This window comes from Hippoglossus stenolepis, chromosome 2 (genome assembly GCF_022539355.2).
Source record: "Hippoglossus stenolepis isolate QCI-W04-F060 chromosome 2, HSTE1.2, whole genome shotgun sequence".
Taxonomy (NCBI): Eukaryota; Metazoa; Chordata; class Actinopteri; order Pleuronectiformes; family Pleuronectidae; genus Hippoglossus; species Hippoglossus stenolepis.
Genome location: NC_061484.1, coordinates 12,155,378 through 12,179,069, shown reverse-complemented (window position 1 = coordinate 12,179,069; position 23,692 = coordinate 12,155,378). Strand labels below are relative to the sequence as shown.

General features: G+C 42.9%; 1 protein-coding gene across 1 annotated transcript in view; it reads left to right on the top strand.

Annotated features, from left to right (window-relative positions):
• Nucleotides 1–1,474: 1,474 nt before the first annotated feature.
• Nucleotides 1,475–23,692, top strand: part of LOC118115073 (zeta-sarcoglycan) — a 323,672-nt gene continuing 301,454 nt past the window's right edge. Inside the window, exon 1 of the mRNA XM_035166010.2 lies at nucleotides 1,475–2,049. Within this exon, the coding sequence (XP_035021901.1) occupies nucleotides 2,011–2,049 (39 nt within the window). The 5' untranslated portion in view covers nucleotides 1,475–2,010. The remainder of the gene's footprint in view (nucleotides 2,050–23,692) is intronic.

The window sequence follows — 23,692 nt, the reverse complement described above, 5'->3', positions numbered from 1 at the left end:
TACACAATGTTCTTGAACAATTTTTTTAATATAATAAATGATGTGTGGCTTTGCTCAAAGCTATTGAGGTCATAGTCAACAAGTAAAGGATGTAAATATGCACCTTACTGAATCAGGTATCGTGCCTGGATGTTGGACATATAAACAGCCCCTCTCTGTAAATTGGGGCCCCTTCATGGCCCCTGATTTAGAAAAAATTCTAGATCCAACTGTGGATGCTAGATTTTGGTCAAACTTGTCACTTATTCAGAATAACTCATGGACTTCGCTCCATGTCTCCTCCCCTTCCATTCTCTCCCCTCTTTTTCTTATCTCCTTCTCTTGTAATCAGCTCATTCTTTCCCCCTCTTTGTTCCTCCTCTTGTCCCCTTTCTTGATTTTCTTTTCTTCCCATCCCATCGCCTGCCTCTGCTGTCACCGCACCATCTTCGCTCCATCCCACTCCTCAGCCATCCTTTTCTTCTCTCCCTTCCTCATCCTCTTCGCTCATCTTTTCATCCTCTCCTCTGCCCCCTTGTCCTCTCCTCCTTTTGTCGCCACACTTCCCCTCCTCCTCTATCCCCTCCACGCTCTACTCTCTCTGCTCTTCACCTCTATTCTCTCCTTCATCTGTCTCCTTTTCCTCTTCTAATTCTGTCTTTCCCACCCCTCTTTCTCCACCTCTCCTCCTTACTCAATAGGTGTGTGTGTGTGTGTGTGACAGATAATACAAAGCCCTGGTGGTCAGCAGGCGGCGACACCTTATTATACAGGCGAGAGAAGGATGTGGACAATTCACACAATAACAAAAGAAAAAACAAAAGACAGAAAGAAAGAAAGTTTTGTCATCCGGCTATAATAAATATGCATGATTTATTTATCTGTTATATCTCTCCACAGTCCCAATGTGATTATATCTGTGTTCTATTCAAATGACTGTATCAGCTAATCAGTTTGGTACAGATACACTCTTTCTATGTAGCAGCAGACTTTCTGCAACAGCCTGTGCATTTAAATCTTTCTTGTCTTCAGTGGCAAAGCAGCATTTTCATTCATCTACTTGATTAGACCCCCCTCTCTCTCCTCCCTCCCACTCTGTCTCTGTCACACACACACACACACGCAGGCACGCACGCACACACACACACACACACACACACACACACACACACACACACACACACACACACACATACCGGTCAGTCACTGGAACCACATACAGCATAAAGCGTCCTTCCTTCTCTCCTCTCGTCTGAACTCTGGCAGTTCTCTCCTTATCCTCCTCTTTTCAGTGTTTCTCCCAGCATCTCTTTCTCCCTCCCTCTTTCTCTCTCTCTCCTGTCCTCTCCCTCTCTCTCTCTCTCTCCTCCCTCTCTATCTCTCTCTCTCTCTCTCCCTCCCTCTCTCTCTCTCTCTCTCTCTCCTGCTCCCTCTCCTCTCTCTCTCTCTCTCTCCTCTCTTCGGGGAGAGCTGGTGTCTCTGGCGATTTGCCGCATGGAAGTCGCCCAGGCAAGGCAAAGGAATATCAGCTGTCTGATCCGGACTCCTCTCTCCAGTTGGCCGAGCACTGTACGAACAGCAGACTCCAACAACAACATACCGGGGATTTCACATAACGGCATCTATCCGTCTGCGCACACAGACCAGCAGGAGACAAGTGTGCGCAAAAGCCACAGCTTGAAACACCAGGGTTGCGCACGGCTGTAATTATCTCGTATTATCCTCTATTCCCTCCACTGCGCGGACAAACCGGGGACCGGAGGTGCTCGCTGTGGTGGTGGGGGGTGACACTTCCACGGGATGGAGTCCTGATTCTCCCACCGGGGAGGAATGAAACTGAGAAAGCCCGTCGCCGCCGTGCTGGAATATTAATAATCCGATCCTGACAATAATCCAGGGGATTTGAGTTCCAGACTCTGAGCACCCCAACTTTTTTTTTTGCTCTCAGTTTTCCCTCTCATCCCTGTTTCGTCCACCCGTGGGGACTTGTATTTCCGTGACTGATTTGCAGTATTACTTCACTCTCTAGTCATGGACCGGTCCACGTCTTTGGATATAGAAGCGCTCAAGGTAAGGAAGACGCTCGCATGCAGCCCGGCGGCGCGCACATGTGCCCGGGGAGAGAGTTGCGATCCCCCCGCTGGGTGGATGGGTGGATTGATTCATGCATGGATGGATGAAAAGCCCATAGATGACCAGGTGACCTGTTGGGTTACTGGTGATGATTGGTAACATGATTGTTCCCAGTGGGTGGCTGGTTGGACTAATCCGCAGCATGTGACGGGTATAATGGGTAAAGCTGGTGGGTGACTGATGCGTGGATGAGTATCCAGGTTCCTGTTTGGACTCGCTGACCCAGGGGCTTCAGGATGCTGCATGGGGACCAAGGCTGAGACGCATTACACGGAGAGGTTGCAGCAGGAGTACCCAGCTCTACACCTCTCCTCCTCTGTCTCTTCCTCCAGCTCCCCCACATAGCACGATATGCACAAACCCACACTCTTTCTATGTTCGAATAAAGGGAGGGAAAGAGCAGGGAAGCGCCTGTTGTCAGTATTCGGTGCGTGGGGTGAATTTCAATATGCTTTGCTTGCACGGTTGTTGCAGGGAGCTGCTGTGGGCGTCGGTGGGACATGCACTGTGCAGAGGGTCTGTGTAGAGCGAAGGAAAGAGAGCGATTTCCAGCCTGTCCTGCAATCCCTCTCTTCATCACTCTCTCACCAATTAGTTTTAAGTGCAGTTCAGTGTGTTAGAAGTGAGATCTTCACCCAAAGCAATCCAAATCCTGGAGAGAGTGAACGTTTGAGTGACATACTGAAAACGGTTTGCCATGGCAGAAGTATGGGTCGGTGCAGCAGCTCCATATTTAGAATAGACACCAGCAATAGTAGAAGTGTGTGAATAATAGTCAATAATAACCCCAAAAGATCACTATCACTCCACGCCCCATGCATTATGTAATCCTATACTGACTTTTAAAATGTATTGTCAGGACTCATGGGTGTAAAAAAACATCCGTGTCACAGACCCTGTGCTGCTGCAGTTGCCGATAACCAGTGATTTGATAAATCAGCAAATCAATGAGGTCGCCCAGCGGTTTGACATTTCAAGTAACATTTTATGGGATCAAATTTCTGAGAAAGGCATCCTCGGTGCTGGGCTGATGCACTGCTCCAAATTGACTCTGACTCAGCCGGCTGGTTGTGGAGCCCAAAGATGGAAATCTGCAATTTGATTTTGAAAAATGACAGCGACCGTTCAACAGTGAGCTCGATGTGCAGGAGTGCGAGAGTGTTGATGGGTTTTCCGTCAACTGGATGGACTGTCTGCTCATGTCTGAGGTAACGCAAATTGTACTGCGTCAGTGAATGGAACTTAAACCTATATAGTTTACTAAAAGTGAGTGTCTCTTATTTACTGCAATCTTTAGTTTTTTGCTGATCAAAGCTGAGACAGTCCCCAAGTTATCATCTTGGAAAGCTGTTTATGTTGCCGTTGACAAGTTAAACATTCAATAATATAATATATGTGGACAGATATATGTTACGTTTCTCTCATGTTAGAAGCATAATTGCATCATCATTTTGTGCCGGACACATTTTCATGTAGAGTTTTGTTTTTTCCACAGAATCGGTGTTGAAAAAACAGATCTCTGCAGGAGTTGGTTGTTTCTGTCTTTGGGTTTGAAAGTCCAGTTCAGCTGGACCCTCTCACCCAAACAGTTAACACAGGGCTCACATACACACAGCTGCTGGTAGCAAATTTCCGTGAGCAGGGTTTGTAATAGCAGACATTTTTTTGCATATGAGTAGAGATTCATTCCTCTGCAGTGGCATTAAAGGCACTGGCCCACAGATAACTGTACCATATTCAGAGTTTAACAAGAAATGAAGAGAGGAACAGGAACGTTAACTGTGATAAACAGCAGACGATGCCGATGTACTGATTCTCCCTCACAGACACACGCACTCTGGAGAGCTTGAGAGCCCGAGCTCATCTACTGTCCATTGAACCTCCACGTCACACACTCGGCCACACCTCCAACAGTCTTCATTCTTTCGCTGCTCTCTTTGTTGTCTTCTGATATGCTGGAAGCGAGGTTTCTGGAGGAGAATTTAAGGGGGTACTGTACATCTTAATACTGCTCTCCTCAAGAATACTCCAAGATCATGAAAACAGTGTGGTAAATGGAAATTCTGGTACTTTTTAAACTGTATTCCTGTTCTCATCATTTGTCCGTCATTCAGGTCTCAGTATTACAATGAGTTGTATATGGCTGTACACACACAACTGGGGTTTGAGTTTCACTCAAGCCAAGTCCAGTTGCCAATACAGCTATGTACAAACCCCTGGTGTTCTCATATCTGTGGCCGCACTGACCACAAGTAAACCTTGCACTTGCCATCTCAGGTGCAGATATACAGGAGACACAATGCTAAGCAGCACAAGCTTCCTAAAGCCTTCCAAATACAATTAGCTTTACATATAAATTGTAATGCTTGTCTCTGTAATGCAAAACTAATGTAAAACTGAACACAAAAACAAACCCCTGGGTTAGCTATTGTAGCAAGAACAATTTAAAACCATTAACTCTGCCTGACCTGAGTCTCTGCAACACAGGTGTTGATGCCCCAAAGTCAGAACAGCCAAAATTATGAGAATAACACACAAGTCAAAAATGCTACAATATTCTTTCACTATTCAATGAAAGCCTCTTGCAGTTTTGAGAAGTGGTTGCATATTAAGTGTTGGTGTCCCCAGGGTCAAATAATATTACCATCTTCCTCTTTGTAAATAAGTGATTAACATGATGATCCAAAACTCCCTGCTGATGTTGGACCGAAGAACCAATTTTACACTAACTGTATTTTAAAAAGTATAGTGTCATCTCAAGCATAAAATACTGTGTGTGTTTGTTTGTCTTTTTGTGCGTGATTCTGGCCAGCTGGCTTTTCAAACTGGAGACAAACAGACACACACACACACACTGCACTGACTGGAAACAAATCTGGCTTTTCATTAGATTGGATCGCTATGTGTGTATGTGTGTGTGTGTGAGTGTGTGTGTGTGTGCACGCGCCTCAAATGCAAAGAGCAATCATAGGAAATGAACAATGAACAAGGACAACACTGGGACATCGGTAAGAAACTGCATTATATCAAATATACAAGTAGTGTGTGTGTGTGTGTGTGTGTGCGCGTGTGTGGGCATGTGTGCATGCGTATTTGACCAAAGACCTATCTGCTTGTAAATCAGTGCAGGTTTCAATATCAATGGAGCAGTTTAAGTGCTATTGATCTTTAGTAATAGCTGCACCATAAATTATATGCAGTATAATAAAGGCAGTCAGACTGAATTTGACCCTCTAGATCAGAAGCTTTCAACTTGTAACAGGGACATGTTGGAAAAGCATAGAGTGGTTTTAATTTGGTCCCACTAGGTTGAAATCAGAAGTTAACCCTGGTGTAACCAGGTACCCTCAGTTCAGACCTTTATCATACCAGAAAAAAACACCATTGCAGTATAAAAACACAAAAATGTTACCCATTACCCATTGGTATTTTTGAATGGGTCTGGACCGCTCGGTTCATTTTTGATATGCAGGGAGCATTATCGACAGACATTCAAACAGTCACAGCAATTAAACATGTGACGTAGATCAAGGTTCAAATTTAGGCAGGCTACTAAATAGCAGATACTTGTTCCTCTTTTCGAGGAAAATATAGCATCCAGTTGTTTTCCTTTGTCTCCATGGTGGATTCATCAGATGACTCCACAACAGTGGCAGCCATCATGAAAATGCTTCAGCAGCGCTCCTCTGTCAGTTATTATATCAAAACCCGCTCCCTTCACCTGTTACCGGTGGCTGCCCGCATCCGTTTCAAAACACTAGTACTTGTGTACCGTGCTGCGAACGGATCGGGTCCAGTCTACATCCAGGACATGGTTAAACATTACACCCCAGCCCGTTCACTCCGCTCTGCTTCGGCCATCGGCTTGTTGCTCCCTCACTGCGAGCTAAACACTCAACAAAATCACGACTGTTTGCTGTCCTGGCTCCTAGATGGTGGAATGAGCTCCCCAATGACATCCGGACAGCAGAAAGTCTACACGTCTTCCGCCGCAAACTAAAAACACACCTCTTCCGACTATACCTTGAATAAAAGTTTAAACTAACAATTTAGTAGCACTTAAATGGCACTTACTTATACCACTTTGTAGTTTGGCTTTCTTGAAGAAATTGTACTTTCTTGATTCTTGTTGTTCTGGGTTTGTCCCCTCATTGTTGAATGCGCTTATTGTAAGTCGCTGTGGATAAAAGCGTCAGCTAAATTAAATGTAATGTAATGGTTGGGATTGGCTTCACCAGTTTCAGGACAAATGGTCTGAAAGGGAAGGAGGGCCAAATCAATTGCGCAAGCGTGAATAAACATGAGCTTGCTAACTGGTCTGGTTTCCAGACTCAAAAAGCATTTAACATACTAAAAACCCAGTAAGATAGTTACCGCCATTTGAATTGTTGCTTTAATGCAGAAAACTCAGGTTTGGTCGTAACACAGAAAACAGCAACACGAGGAAAAATCAAATGAAAAAGTGAATTCTATCACATTATGAGTCTTGCATTAGATAGAACTTATAACACTTATTGGACATGGAATAAATCAAAACTTGAACCAGTCGCACCTATCAGAGTTGCACCTAGATGTCTGACAACTGAGGGCAAAAACAAGTGAGAACAAATCCATATTAAGCACCATTATATCATGGTAGGGCGTGAACATTTGTTTCCACTGGTCAGGGTGACTGGAAAAAAACCTCAAAACCTCTAAAGCCCTTTTTCAATTGGTCAAAAAAATACAAACCAACACCCACCAACGTCTGGCTTTTACCTGCTATGAAAATGTATTTAATCGCGTAATCACAGCCAGGTGAGAGAGCACCTCAGATGTCGCCCGTGACGTTGAACATGACGCAGTGGGGGAAAAGAACAGAACGGCTATGGTAAAGGAGTCAATTGTGTTTTTAGCGGGTTTACCCATATTTAAAAGCCCTGGGTATACCCACTGATTTCGGTGTAAAAGAGGTATAAGGCACTTTATCCAGCTGAAATCAAAGACCCGAAATTAGGGTAAGGTTGAAATAATGTGCGTTGGCTACAGCTGACAATGGCTGCCAGTTTGTCTTCATCAAATACTTGCACCGTTTCACAGACCACCTCGTTTTTCACGACAGAGCACAACCTGCAAGGGATGGTTAGTTACCTGCCAAAGTGGCTGGCAAAGCGCAGCCGCTTATGGTACGAGCCTCAGCCAAAATGAACCAGCGTTTCGGATGGTGGCTGCTCTCCCAACCTGGGTTGCACTTTTTCACATAACCCCATTTGGTAAGTACCCAGAGCAGCCTCATTTTTTTTTTGTTGTTGCATTTTTGGCCCCTGAACAGCTCAACTGGAGCTGTTGAGGGTTCAGTGCCTTTTCCAAGGGCGCTCCAACAGTAGCTGCCGAGGGATGGGAGAACATTACTCATTCATTTGAGCAAGCCAGCCCCACGTCTGCCTCTCTAACCTTCAGGCAAGCACAATCCCTCATCTGTGTATCAGCAGGCGCCGGTTCAGTCTAACCATGTTACAAGCACAAGCTTACCACTCATGCACTGATGATTTAATGTGCTGCAGTGTAAAATACATTATATCCTGGTGACAGTCATGTTTGTTGAAGCTGCCAGTGTGACAGCTGCACAATTTGAAAAGTGGGCACCTCACTCGGAGCCAAACAGACTTCATTCCTGTAATAGCCGAGCTTTCCCAAACATCTGTATGGACGCTTACTCCATTTTTAAAACCATGGCAGACAGGCCGCGATGTATAAGGATGACTGAGGGTGACGTCGCATTAATAACAAAGCCTCCTCTGGGTGCCAAATGTTTCTCAGCTTTGTATTGATAGGCAGCCACATCTGGCCTTAACTACCAGGCAGTTCCTCAACCTTTACGAAGGGACCCCACATGCATCAGCACTATTTAATTAAACAAAAATGAATGAATTAAGTAAGTCGGAACTTATCATCATTCATAATTCAATCTGAGGTCCCTCTGTGCTGCTGCAAACAGAGAGGTAATGAGAAAAATAATCTAATGGCAATTTTATGACCAAATATACCTGGCTCTGGTCATGGTACTGGGAGGAACAAAACGTTTCTTATTATTTAGTTGCCTGAGACCAAGACGCAATCCTGCTTTTTCATCATTCCAGAGCAATCTGATGACGAGTTTATTGTACTTGTACTCATGCAACGTTTTTCCGGGCTTTGTCTTCAGCACTTTGTGGCTCTCAGCTCTAGTGTGTCTGTACGGTTTGACATGATTCCCGAGTTGGTGGCAAATAAGTTTGAGTTTGTTGTGGGGATCAGTCTGTGGCTCAATTAGCATTTAGCTATTGTCAGACAATATATATCGTTATATTGCACAGCCCAAAGGTCATATATAAACCAAAAGAATAAATGACCTCACTATTTGTGGAAAAGTGCAAAGAATGAAAGTGTTTTTAGTTTTGTACATAATGTGAGGCTAAGGTGATTATCCCTCGGACTGGGTTTTTAGAGGTTTTTCCATGATGATGTTGTTGCTGTGTGAGCACTGAGCAATGCCCAACCTTTTGCACATACACTACACAAAGGTTAAGTATGGGGGAGGGGGGGCTGTCTGATCATGCCCTTCACAACGGTCAGTATGAAAGAGAAATGTGCAGGTCTGGTCAAAGGGGGTTCAATTATGGTCGAGAAGCAGTGGTCAAATAAATATATGTTTTCTTTAAATGTCAAAAAGGTATTTAAGTACTTTAATCACTTTGCAAGTATGAATGTAGTTGAACTATGAGCAAGCTACTGAAAAAACTATCTCTTTAACTAGCTTAATCACATAAACTGGTTTCGACACTTTATCATTGTGACAGGTATTCTAGCTCCCTGCCACCTGCAAAGCAACAAGCTCATGCACTTGACTTTCAACATACATAGTGTGTCTGTATAGTAAAGGCAAGGATGTCTGGAAACCCTCCAATTTACTGCGGGCTTTCTTCTGCTTTTCATATTTTAACCATTTGATTAACTCCATTTACACACACATTGCCTGAAGCGTTAGCAAACCATATTCAAGGTAAACTGCCAAGTCTAGTCAGTCTCCTTTTTGTCCACATCAGTCCATGTTATCGTTAATTAGCTGATCTCACAGAGAGGCAACTATCATCAAACAGTTTTGTAAGTGTGTGAATGTGGTGCATTAATATATTCACGTATATGAGAGAAATTTCATTATATCTGCTGCACAACAGAGTGAAGTAATTCACACTGTGGAATCCTGTGTGCTTTTGTGTGTGAGCTCCCCACCACTCCACATAATAAAGTGGCTGAAGCTAAACTTGACCAGCTGGTCTGAGCAGCATTTATGGAACATACACCAAGATTTCTGCAGAGCTTTCCAAAAAGCACCGGCTGCCGGCCAAAAAGCTGATATGGTCCAGTCTAGACGGCTACTTTGTTGCCACAAAGCCTTTTTTTCTAATTCCCTATGTTTGGAAAGTATAATTGGTCATATTGTGACGCAAAGCCCCAGATGGGCCAACATGTTTTGTAGGGAGCTGAATAGCCTGCACTTATGACATAGCTCACTGGGCACACAGCAAATTGCTAATCTGGCTCCTGATGGTTTAGTCTTCATAACACTAAGACAGCATGTATCACTGTATCGCCGCAGTCAAAGTTTTTTGGTGTATTGGTGACAGGCACTGCAATACTGGGTGAACTTGGCACACTGGATTATAGACCAGACGGGTGCTGTGAAACTCTCATGGGAGCTGTGCAGCTGGTGCATGGAGCAACAGTTGTAAGCAGGTTGTTGTAGATGTTTAAAACACAGGCCTGTGCGGCCCACTAAGCTATACGCCATCTATTATCACTATAAGTAAAACATCCAATAGACTTAAGGGGTCAAACCAAAGGTTAATAAGCTGTGCACTAAATGTGGCAAATGTAATTATTCTTAAGGAACACTGGCACTGCCAAGGCAATATTTTACAGAAACCCGTGACTGGTGCCAGTTACATTGTGTGTTCTGCATGTAAATGAAATTACACACAGAACAATGGCGACGTTCAAGCAGAATTTACTGAGGATGTTGCAGAGACACTGGCAGCATCCTCTGAGAAACAATTACTGATTTAGAGGCCTTTTCCAACCCACAGGGAAAAAATTATAGACAGGAAAGTCGTGTGTGGGGATACGCCGAACCACAGTCGAGGCAGAATGGACTGCAAAGGTGTTCTGTAAGCGGAGAGAAAACATGATGGTGTTGAACTTGGCCCCGGGGAGGCTCCAGGGTCCACATCGGTGTACAGTGGTTATAATTACACTCACGCACACACACACACACACACACGCAGCCCTACAGTTCAACACTTACTGCGAATAGGCTTAAGAGGAAAATGTGTGCCGATGCATTGACTGTACACCCCTCCACGTTCACATACAAATGCAGATATGAGCATAAACACATGTTTGCCTCAGGCGTATTATTGTAAACCTTGGCCCTGATCGCCACTCATGGCATTACAAACACACACACACTTGTTGTACTATTTTAGTGAGGACCTTCATCGGCATAATGCATTCTGAAGCCCCTTACCCTTACCTTAACCATCAAAACTAAATGCCTAACCCTAACCTACACCTAATTCTAATCCTAACCCTAAAACCAAGTCCATAAAAACGTTTGAGCCTCCTCACTTAGTAAGGTCTATGTTTTAAATGTTCCTCACAAATATATAAGTACAAGTATGTGTGTGTATGTGTGTGTATGTGTGTGTACACAGCCTAAAACTCCCAAATGAGCACTCAATCTTAACAGGGACTGATGCTGCACCTCACTACCTGCCACTCAAACCCAACCGTTCCTCTGCAAGCCTCGGGGTGAGTGTGTGTGTGTCCCTGTGTGTGTGTGTGTGTGTGTGTGTGTGTGTGTGACAACGTGCGCATGTGTCTCTGCGTATGTGTGACTTTCTTCCCCCCATCTTAGCAAACCCTGGCATGAGGTCATACTTTTGCATATTATTGCAGCTACACAGTCCCTCTCTCACTGCAGTCATTCTGATGACGGATGAGAGCTCAAGAGCAAGCGAATGTGTGCGTTCCCAAAGCTTATGTAGGAGTATGTTTCAGTGGTGCACAGCAATATACGTTCTCTGCAGAAAATTAGAGCCTGTATGTTGCATGCAGTCTTACACCCTGTTCCTCCCATATTTTTTTTATTTGTTGTCATTACACTTTTTGCACCACAGTCCTGTTTTCACTGTTCTCACTCTCTATGCTATTTTTTCAGTGTATGTACTTATGTGGGTGCAGGACTTAGCACTAGCTCTTTAAGTGACATCTCCTGACTCCCTGTTGAAGCCAAAGCAAACTTACCACAACAATAATAAAACAGTTTGCTCACTTGGAGAGGATAAGTTTCCCTCCATGGCCTACGTAAAATGTCAACCTGAGGTGTCTTTGGCTTATGGTTCCAGCTGCAGTGGGCACATTTCTTATTCAACACTTATGGCCATCTTACCAGCTAAAATCACAATGTGGCACTGCAGTAGCTAAGTTCAGAGAATAGCCGAATTAATAAAACCTGTTAAATACAAAAATCGAAAGTGTAAAATACAAGCTGTCCCTGTGCTCGCAGGAGTGAGCGAGCGCTCCAAACAGCTGAGCAGCACCAGCTCTGTGACTGTAATTATGGTGCAGTTTACTGAAATCATATAGTACTCCAGGGTAGTCTCAAATAGTCAGACAGGACTCACTGCCATTTAGAAGACACAATAATGAGTTTAAATTTAAAATTTAGAGATATATTACACACAGGGGCATTATTCCTACTCATCATTTTATTCATGCCAAAGGCTGATCTCTGTATTGACTTCAAATTGTTGTTGAAACTTGTCAAAACCACAATGTGAACCTTTAGATGGGGCTAGAGTCGAGGTCAGGGATCACCACCATGAATGTCCATGTAAACATTTGGGCCAGTCCATCCAGTGGATTCTAAGATATTTGACTGGTTAAAGATATAATGTGTAACATTTCTTCATTAAAATGTTTAAAACGGACTTAACCTAAGTAATATATTTTATTGACTTGTTTACTTATGTTAATCAAAAATGTTTCCAACAATGGTCAAACCCAGAGGAATCCCCAGTTTTACTCAAGGTAAATTTTTGAATTTGTCATATCCACTTATCTGTGGCTTTCCTCTTCTCTGCTATGACTTTCTGGGCAAAGATTATAGGACACGCAATGGCAATGCAAGACCATTATCCCACGCTGCTTCGTGAATACATCAAACTAGGTCTTTTAATTGTTTTGCTAGGGAGACTCCTATTGGCCGAAGCTACATATTGTACGTTTGAGTGGAAACTTTGTCTCTCTGGTGGCACCAATGAGGGTCTGGACAAACTTCCTTGGACATTCATCCAGTAGTTGTATCTCATGGAAACATTTCCACCTGGACCAAAGTGAACTGACCAACCAACACTGCCACCCCAACAGCCACATGGCTAAAATAAACCTTCACTTCATCTTGAATTAAAGAAGATGGTGTGGTATTGGGTGTATCTGTCCAGAGGAACACTTTAAAATGCCCATATTCCGGCCATTTATAGGTTCAGATAGGTTTACATGTAGTGATGTTCAAAATAGACATTATTTCTCTCATACTGTCTTTTCACCCTCTGTCTGAAACACTCAACCATCAACCTCATGCTTTGGAAATGTTAGGCCCCATACCCAGAGAATTCCTCCACAGCTGTAGACATTGTTAGAGCTGTAGTGACGATGGCGTTGGTTCTGCAATACCAATTGGCCAGTTCACAATCTAGCTGGTAGGACGGCATTTTACGTGACTCTCATAACGTAGGCACTTTGCAGCAGAAAGGGAATGCAAATGAGTCATTTCAGGCTCTTCAGACATGTTTTATTTTTTGCAGCGTCAACGTGACAGGCATGTTGTGTGGATTTAACGGTGCCGATTTAAATTCCTGGTTTTAATGCAGTAAAACAGGAAAACACAGAGGGGATGAATACTCTCTAAGCTTTAACAGCAACAGATTTTCCCTGAAAAAAAATCCTCTTCGCTCATTAATGGGTGTGTTATATTTTTGTAATAAAACTTTTCTTACACTCTTCTAAATAGTTTATGGAGGAGCAGTATTTATGTGCTGATTCAGGCAGTGCTCAGTAGAATGCCTTGTCGGAAAAGAGATTTCAATACAGCGATCAAGGCTCAATGTCAACAGTCATCCTTGATACGTCAAATTGGTTGATTGCACAGCCCTGATTTAACCATCGCTCTGATTCTGGCAGTGACACGAAAATGCTTACTGTACATCAACTGGCCCGCCAGTGACACGCTGCATAAATCACTGATATTACAATTTCAAGCAATGTTTACATGACTGTGGGTTTATTTTGCACCTTTTTCCTCTTTAAGTCCTTTAAAACAAGGTAAAGAATTTCGTCCCTGTCCATATATGATTGCTCCATTTCGTCTGCAGCCTCAATCCCTGCTCCTGCCACAAGCCTGTTCACTCCATAGAGAGTATAAGACTTTATCATGAGGTGTATCCCACCATGAAGGGACATTCCAATCATTTGTCATTACGTGTGCTGCGGCGGGCCCTGTCCCCCTGACCAGCGATGACAAGTTAATAGACTGCTCCTCACCGTGAGGCTAAACCGTGGGACTCGCATCCATTATTAATCTCAGTCATTTTAATTTCCCCCCCCCCAAATTGCCGTGATCGTTTGGAGATTATTGTAAAACGACGCAATTTGTCAACAACGTTATAATGTAGAATTAAATTATGCAACAGTGACAAGGTAATCATAATCAGCTAATTATTACTTGCTCCTGCGATGACAGGCTAATGATCACCTGTGTTTTTGTCTGTTACACAAATCAATGCCTCTTTATTATGGCATCGGTGCCAACACAGGGTTTGATTTAGAAGTTTTTGAATGTTGATTATAAATGGAAGTGAACGCTTTTAGCTTCAGGGGCATATTTGCCCTCGTGTTCATTAATGTTCATCGTCTCTAAACTAGACAAGGCTGAACTTAAAGGAAAGGTGGTGAAATGCCTAAATGAAACGATAACTATACATACAGTACCATGATGCTGATGATACACAGTATTTCACTCATTTCTAACCAAAAGCTGAACATGCTCAAGATGCTCTTTCAATCTACTCTAATGAATACATTTACTGTACTGTGCTCTTCTCATCTGAATGACCACTCAAAGCGCTTTACACTGCACGCCACATTCATCCATTCACACACTCATTCAAAGAGCCGCTCTTTTCTATCACACATCACTCACACAGCCGTCAGAGGCCATTGAGAGTTTAGTGTGTTGCCCAAGGACACGTAGGCGTGCGGGCCTGGAATCCAATCACAGACCTTCTCATTAGCTGACGACCCACCCTATACCTCCCGAGCTGCAGCCAATCAAAATCTGCATAGCCCTCAGTAGATAAGGGCCTTATTGCACCCTTTTTCCCCTCCCATCTCATCAACCTTCAACTCACACATGGGGCGTAACCTTTACTCTGCAATAACATTTAGTTTGTCATTTCCCCGCAGCCAGCCGGCTATCATGTGCCCCAGCGTAGCTATCATTTACTGAGGCCGGGGAAGTGACAGTGGAATGAGAGGCTAATATTCATCTTGTCCTGTCTGTCAGCCACCAAACCACAGCTGCTGTTGACACTCTACTTACATGAGCTCAGCATGAGACGTCAGTCGAGGGAAATACAAGCGTGGGTTGATTTTTTTGGCCCGGGTGATAATTGGTTCCCCCAAGGAGGTTATGTTGTCATTTCTGTTTGTCTGAGTGTTATCAGGATTACGCAAAAACTGCTTAACCAATTATATTGAAACTTGGTGGAAGGGTGGGGTATGGACCAAGGAAAATAGAGCATACCAGAGATAGGATCTGAATAATTGTCTCTGAATGCGAAAAACCTTTAAACAAATACATATTATTGTACAATCAGTTCTAACTAGTAGGTTTTTAAAGTCAACTTGTCAATTGTTACACTTTCTGCCTTAGTAGAGGTAGATTCTAGGTTTAGTTTCATTTAGTTTAGTGAAAAGAAACACCTTGTTTTCACGATACTTCAGCTTTATTTGACTTTGTGCAGCCAAGCACTCCACCACATGATCTGCTGGTTGGAGAGTACTGCATGTCCGAGATATCAGTGTGACATGATGGGAATCATGTCTTAAAACCAACATGCACTGCAGCAGTCAGCCATGTGCCCTCGCTCCCTCTGCATCAGTGGACCTACAAGCTGTATGTGTCCCAGCAGTATAGCGCAGCAACTGTACATTATCCTAGCAGCAGCACAGTGCATATCTGCTGGCTGTATCTGCCTTCCTGTCCCTCACTCCCCTGACAAGTAAATCATTTCCTCTCCTGCTGTGACAGCACAATCCTGATGTCTGTCACTTCTACAGGTCAGGCCACACACACACACAGAACACACTCACACATACAGTACACTCCGTCAAGCAGAAACAAGCAATCACATTACAAACACTGGCATCCACGCGCATACGCACACAAACACTTTTGTCGGAGGGGATTCTCGCCCACTCAAGGGCAGAGCGGTGTCACCTCATCATGAGCCAAATGAAGCAAGAGTGGCAAGCAGATGAGAAGGAAAAGAGAGGAGATGGAGGGATGGATGGAGCGAGACGAGGGAACAGTATGGAGCGGGATGAGTGGAGTTATGTACCAGCGAGGCGACCGACACCAGTCGCCAGATTTCAGGGGCATGAAATAGGCTCGGGGAAAAGTGGAGGGACTCAGACGGAGGGAGACACAAACCAGTTATCTAGTCAGCTGAGGAGGACGCTTAAAGAAGTAAAGAATGAAAAGAGAAACTTGTTTAAAAGAAGCATACTAAGTTTCACAAAACTGTACATGGCACTTTCAGCTGTCAGTTGGATGTATGTGAGGTTTTCAGTGCTGTTACGAACTTCAGCATCAACATCTGTTTAAAACACGAGTGTTCATGCTCAGTAACAGTATAACAGGGGGTTATTGTGTGCACTCCAGTGGACTGTAATGCATGACACGATCATTTCCTGTGACATTTTTTTGGGCATTTCTGTCATTACTGTGATACTGTTGATGTGTTTCTCCAATTTAATCACTTTTTGTTGCTTGTTTTTGCCTGTTCTGTTTTTGCTCCAGCTGCAATTTGAGGGAACATATTTCATACAGCAGAACGGAAAGTTAATTCTCTATTTTAATTGAGAGATGGGGTGAAACAGACAATAGGAGATGTAATCATTTTGTGTGTGTGTGTGTGTGAGGCAGACAAACAGTTCTCCAGCTCAAATTAACATGCTTTCTACATCACACTGCTTCTTTATTTCACTTAGATTACATTCTCACCTGATATTGAAATAAGCTGTGTACACATACAAATAAGATATCTCTTTCATTTGCTAAAATGCAGATATCACTTTCATAATATTCACATCCTGCTAAAGTGTCTATAAATAACTTTTCCTTAGTGTCCAAGTATCAGTATCCTGGCAAGTGTGCTATCGGGTGCTTTTCTGATTCATGTGTGTGATTCAGCTGACTACTGTATGTACATAACGATTGATATTCACAGTGCATGCACACTGCACAGATAGGTCATGTATTATAATAATGCATGGTTTTTAATATGACCAACTGCACTTGTGATTAACTCCAGATGTTCTTTGGCTTGTTGAATCTCATTTAGAATCATTTAAATCTACATATATTGTAATTACACTTTGATCTCCCACAGCTCATGTTAATGTTAAAATCCGGGGCGCATGGAGGTGACAAAAGTGAAAATGTAAAAATGCTCAAATAAAAAGCATGACAGTGGATGTGTAGGAGAAATGAATCAGAATGGGGATAGGTCCTTGTCGCCGCCTGTCCCCGTCATTTAGGAGTGAGGGAGAGAAGGATAGTGAGAGAGACGGTGTGATGGAGAGGAGGACAGAGGGCTGTGTTTCGCCTCAGAGAGCCACAGATGGTGAGTAATGATAATGCAGCGACAGACAGAGGGCAGGGAGAGGAGTGAGGAGAGGAAAGAGGGAAAGAGGTAAGCGAGGGGCACAGAGAGGTTTACACGATGCAGATAGAGAGGCTGAAGTGGGCCGGTGAAAAAGTGGAAGCCACGATGAGTGGAAGAGATCAGAAATCCAAAGTGGTGGAAACAGAAAATGGATAATGTTCTCTTGAACCTGTAAAATTGACACCAGAATGGCATCACCATCCCCGAAATGCAAACCCTGGAGATTTGTAAAAAGCTCGCTGGGCTGCGTGCCAATCTCAAGCCAGATATTATCAGGCAAATTGACTGAGACGACGTAAACTGACAGCTAACATAAGCATGTCTCTTGTATCCAGTTTGATGCTCTCTTTATGACTGTTAGGGAAATGCAATCTGTTTCCACATATGGTGTTTGGATAATGATCAATCTGATCATTGCCTTTGCGTTTGCAGCTGGTATTTATTTGTCTGTGTACTGTTTTTCACTTTGTGTTATGCAGGCACTGGGTTGAATGGAGGCAGCTTGAATAAATGTGGCAGGTGCTTGTTATAGAGATGTGAGACTGGGAGCCTTGATTAAATCTTCATTTAAAACGGGCAGTCATCGTTTTTGAAGGAGTCTTCACATAAGATGAACACGGTTACACTTTCCTGAGGGGGAAGGAGCAACGGCTGGTGGGAACAGACCAACGCAGGGGTTTTACAGTCGCTGGCCAACTTCAGAGTGAGGCCTCCATCAGAAGGCAAGACTCTCTCTCACAAGTGAGAACACAAAATATCCAGTGCACACACACACACACACACACTCCTGGCTGAGATGTGACCCCCCCACTGAGGTGGTCTGGCATCAGATCCCTCCGCATGTTGATTTCGACTGAGCCGTGTGTGTGTGTGTTAACATCTCACGCTGCATAGGTTTTCATTTTTGCCAAAAATAACAAAATAAAAATATACAACAGTATGTTTGCTGCTATGGATGAAATAAAGTGGCACATGATGGGAGTATGCGTCACACTGAAATCACGTTGTAGTCACCTCCTCACCTCCTACTCCCAAAGCAGACAACCACATACAAACATGAGTTTGGAAAAGAAAATACATGAAAGAGCAATCAGGATTCAAGTCTCTCTTTTCTTTTTCTTTATTTAGCGTCCCTTGCATCATGTTGTATAATTTAAGTCAGCAAATAATTGTTAAAATGTGACATATGGAGTTTGGAGCTGGCTGCTTTTTTTTCTCTCATTATTTTAGATATCCTGTAATTTTAAGCTCTTTACTCCTGAAATCAAATTAGACAAAAACCACACAATGTCCACAACAGGACAAGATGTTCAACCGCAACATGAGCAACACAAATTGGACGTCACCCGAGACTCGGCCGTAAAGTATATGATTATAGATCTTTTATATAAGCCACATATATAGCTTGTTACTTTATCAGGACCTGATCTCACTATTTGGTTTATTTCAGTCCACCACTTTGGTCCCGACTGACATACTTTACTGTAGGTCAACAACTAATGGACGGATTTCCATGGAACATATGATCCACAGCATGAGGCTACTGACCTGGATGATCCCCTGACTTCTGCTCTTACACCAGTGTGAGGTTTTTTTCAGGAACAGAGTACATTAATAACAATACTGTAATTATGCCAGAGTTAGCCAAGAGGAAGAATAAAATAAATATTTACAAATTTGAATAAATAAATAAAAAACAACCGCGCTGCCATTCCCAATGACAAGATGGTAAAGATTGTAACTGCTAAACTAGCTCATGTTAATATTGTCATTGTGATTATGTTAGAATGCCGTCATTACCATTTTTTGTGTCTTAACGGTAACTACACGGGTAAAGACTCTTGGGGCTCTACTCTAACAATATGAACATGGTGTGAAACACATGGTGCGCGAGCATTTAGAGTTTAGTGTCCAAATACACATGGCTTGCAGATTGTTCAGAGGTATCGGCTGTTAATAAATCAATAGTGTGTTTTGGGCATAAGATGTAATAAACCAATCAGACGTCTGCTGATTTCAGACCAGGTTTTTTTTGTTGGTCCAAACCACAATTGCTTTTATTGCCTGAAGAAAGCAATGCTCCAACAATGCACTTGGCCATCTACGACTGTCCACATGCCCAGTGTGCTTTTCCCAGAATGCTTGGTGCTTTGATGGGTGCAAGTGCATTTGCAATTCAAACGACATCAGCGCTGGAAAGGCAAATGACAACCGTGTCTGTATCTGGAACTAGCAAATGTGCTGCTTTGCACCAGATGCCATATAGGGCCCTTAGTCTTGTTATGTCCTACATTACATGAACACAATTCACACCAGCGTATGAGTAATGAGCGAAGATGTGGTGGTCACACGTAGAAGCTCCCATGTTTGACCTTTCTTGACCCTTAAGAAGCAGTGTCATGATAGCTCTTGGAATGCTCCCACTGCGTTCTTGTGTGCTGTGTGCTGTGTGTGTGTGTGTGTCTGTGTATAGATTGTGTGTAAAGGAGTGCAGAAATTAATCTTCTATTCAGAGATCAATAGAGTGTGAAGTAGAAAGAGCTAAACAAAGCAGTAACACACATGCCGGAGCATGGGTGTGCAGTGAGATGTTAGTAAAGCTCACAGAGCTTGATCCATGTGCTGTGGCTCGAGCTTATTCCTTCTGAAGTTGTTTGCTCTGAAATAGCTTCACATTGTGTTGGAGCCACAAAAGAGAAAAATTGGAATTTGTGAAAGTGCATTGTGATAAAATAGCATTTCCTTTTATGAAAAGAATCTAACTGTGTTACTGTGTTGTTTTGTGGAGCTTCTCTTGATCTTGTCCTTATACCTGCTTTTGATGTGTGGTGTTTATTCGTCTGTGCAGTGTGTGTGTGTGTGTGTGTGTGTGTGTGTTTGTGCACCTGTGGGCATGTTCCTGCATTTGAATGGTTTGATGTCAGCTGCTTGTTCTGTTTCTACGGGATGAGCTTTTTCCACCTTTCTTTTCTCAGCATGCAGGAAACAAATTTGAACTTGTATAGACCACAGGCGTTCTCAATTCAAAATCTCCACCATCACTTTTTCAGTGTGTTCCGCATTGGAGCCGACTACTTTGTCCGAAATTTACCCCGACTCCACTACGCAGAAAATACCCGCGCATGATGGAACAGCAGCCACTTGCAATAACAAGCTTTTATCAAGATTTGCATTTGAATAACACATCCTGTTGCAAGGTGACCGTGTATAAAGATGGATTAAATCCCAGCTCCCCAAACAAAAAAAGAGTTGGTAAGAAGCAGAGGAAAGGAACTGAAAGGAGCCACCTACGGTATGAACGACCAGTATCCACGGGAGGTTCAGGATAGAAGGTTGCACTGTTTGTCCATCAATCACGACTACAGCCCAACTGATTTCTGATTCCTGCAGAGCCCACAGCTAGCGATGACACGTAATTCACCTCAGCAGGTGCTTATCATTCCCCTACATTTGCATATGTGTGACTGTTCCCTAAGAGATAAACCCTGCCTCCTCCATGTTACCGAATGGGACATCGACCAAACTAATAAGTTAAAGTACATGTAAAATACCTTTTCACAAAGAGCACTTTTATGTTGTTCTTATCACACTGATGTATCTTGAAGTGGTTTTTTTTTCTGTAAGTTTGGTTTTAATTAGTTATTTGATGCTATAAAGATGGAGACGAAACATCATGATGTGCAGCTGAGACTCACTCGCAATTGGTCGAACGCTTGTGTCGGCAGGACCTCGATACCACAGCTCTATCTTCAGATCGGTCACGGTCAATATTTTGGCTTCATTTCTAGATAGTGAGGGAGTCGAAAAGTGTCTTGCTCTGAAAAGCTGGTAAACTCAAGAAGCTGAAGTGTGCATATTAGGACTGATATGCACAGGATCACCCTTGAGGAAATGTCGTATATACTGAGACAAGTATTCCCCCCATATTATCTTCCAATTATTAACCACCCCGCCATGCATACAGAATGGAGCTAATAGATTTCATACACAAGCCAAAAGCCAAAATCTCCACACAGTTCCATCCTCATTACATCGTATTCCACATCTTGCTAGTGATGATAATGATGGCAATTTCCCACCAGGCTGGACTGATACAAAGCCGTCAGCAGGAAGTGTGGATTTTCTATAAAAGAACATAGAAGTAAATGTGAGCTCAAGGTCTGTTTCTTTTGAAAGCTAACAAGGCGACCAGTGAGAGTAAAAGACTCCAAACAAACTTCAGTCTTTTCTTCAACTAAATCCTTAATCTATAATTCAGCAAAGTTTAATTTACACCAAAAGTGTATTTTAGGTCCAAGGCCGTGTGTTCCTCTGTTTGTGTGCGTGCCTTCACAGTTACCAAGCAAATCTCATTATGTCCGTGTTAGTCTTAACACAGCGGAGAAATAATTCATCCGAGTTGTAAGTGCACCACCCTGTGACGCTTTCTGTTCCCACCATGTCTCTTCGCCACATTTCCCCTCTTTTCATTCCTTTCATTGCCAGTTTCAAACCTATTCTCTTTATTAGAGGCAAACAGAGCAAAGAGGCGAGTGAAATAGCTTTGATGTGTAATAGATACTCCGCAATTCCTTGTGAGGTGCCCGGCTGCAAAAAAAAAAAAATGGTGTTCCCCCCCATTGTTCATTTCGTTCTTACTTCCTTTCTTTCTTTCTTTCTCACTCTCCTCTTGCATACTTTTTGTCTGTATTGATTTTTCCTCCGACTTGAAAGAGGCCGCAGATAGCGTTTGTATTTGATGTGGCGGTGCCTCGAAGTCTGCGCTCGTGTTGCGTCTTGCATCCCCTCTCTTCTACCAGATTCCTTTCAAGGGCATCACGCATTCAACCTTTGTAATTTTACCAAGAAGACGCTGTCTTTGGCGCCTTCCCTCCATTTGAGACTCATGCCACAAGAAAGGAAGTGGCTTCTTTGAAAAGGCCTACAGAGGTTTCTCTTCATTTTTTAACCTTTGCAGTCATGAAGGGGGCATTGATTGCAGCAGCCTGCTTTAACTGACTCTCAGAAGCTGAGGTCTAGGAAACAAAATAGTGCTGATGACTTTAGATGTTTCTTGAAGGATAGCGGAGAGAGGAGGGCGAGCTCTCCAAACGGAAATAAAAGCAGAACGCTGGACCTCTCTGGCCTGCTTGTATTTGTTGAAGGGAACTTGTGACTTTTGCTGTGTCCATCGATCTGTCTTTGTTACAGTGAGAAAGGGCGCAGAATACTAACAGATACACACACACACACAGACTACATGAAGATAAGATAAGAAAGTAAACATGCAACAATGTAAACAGAATATAGACCAAAATATTACCCAGAAATCCCATGGAAGTCTTTTACACTCCACTTCCTATAGTCTGCTAACTTTCTAACTTACATGTGCATTAAAGGGACACATTGCAGAACTCGCTCTCAGCCTTACTCAGGCTCCCCTACATGTAATTTACTGTCATAAATTTGGATCGCAGCTTGAGCCCGACTATCCAATGTTTAACAAATCACACCGAATTGTTTGGCTAACTTGTCCAAATAACAGCAACACCAGGTCGGCGTCTGTCCGGCATCCTTTGGTCTCTGAAATATCCTGCGATATTCACTCATGTTCAGTTTCCTACTCGGTCACTTTGTCTTTTCCTCGTCTTCGTTTACTCTCCCATGATGTCCACACTGAGAATGGTGAGCTACTTGTCTCTTGTAGCTAGCTGCTAAAGCAGGTTGTAATATTGCAGCACGGTAATTCCAGAGTTACATAGTGCAGTTCTAGGTGTTCAGGGAGCACTGTGGCAATGACAGACATGACATTCTCCCTGTTATATGCTTGTGTACCATCAAAATGATTTTGAAACTGTCATTTTAAAGTACTAAAACGACCTAGTGTTGTTTTAAAACCTCAAACCACATAGCATGCAAGCTGTGTACACACATTCAAATAGAAACTCGACTCCACATAAGACAACCTCATATACGTGTTTGGAGTACTACATTGCCTGCTGATGCCATGAGGCTCACATATTATATATACAGTACATGCATACTTTATTTAGAATATATGGCATTAAGAGCATCGTGTGTACAGTAACATAATCCAAGCTTCTGGCAGTGGCAGACCTGCTCATACTGATACTGATATGAAAGAAAGGGAATTAAAAGAGAGACGGAAGAAGCCGGAATGAGGAGACAGAGGTGGAGGTGTGGATTAAGAAGAAAGACGCTTTAGCTGCCCTCACATTCGCACATGTTTTTAAAAATTCTAATTTAATTTCCAATTGAAGATTTCTGTTCACATGGGATGTGATTTCCTGTGGTCTGGTGTTTACATGTGCCAACACATTTAATCAGAACAGTTATGTCACATACTTAAGGCGTTCATCTTCCTCAGTGGCTACCTGATCTCTTCATCTTCATCCGTTCTTTTCAGTTTCTTTTTAAAACTCTTTTTTGATTTTAAGACAAGTAGAGAAACATGTATTTACATTATTTACTTTTATCTGGTTAAATTGTTCATATGGGTCAATTTTTTCTTCTGATTTGTTATGAAAAAAAAAAAAAAATCTACTCCTCCA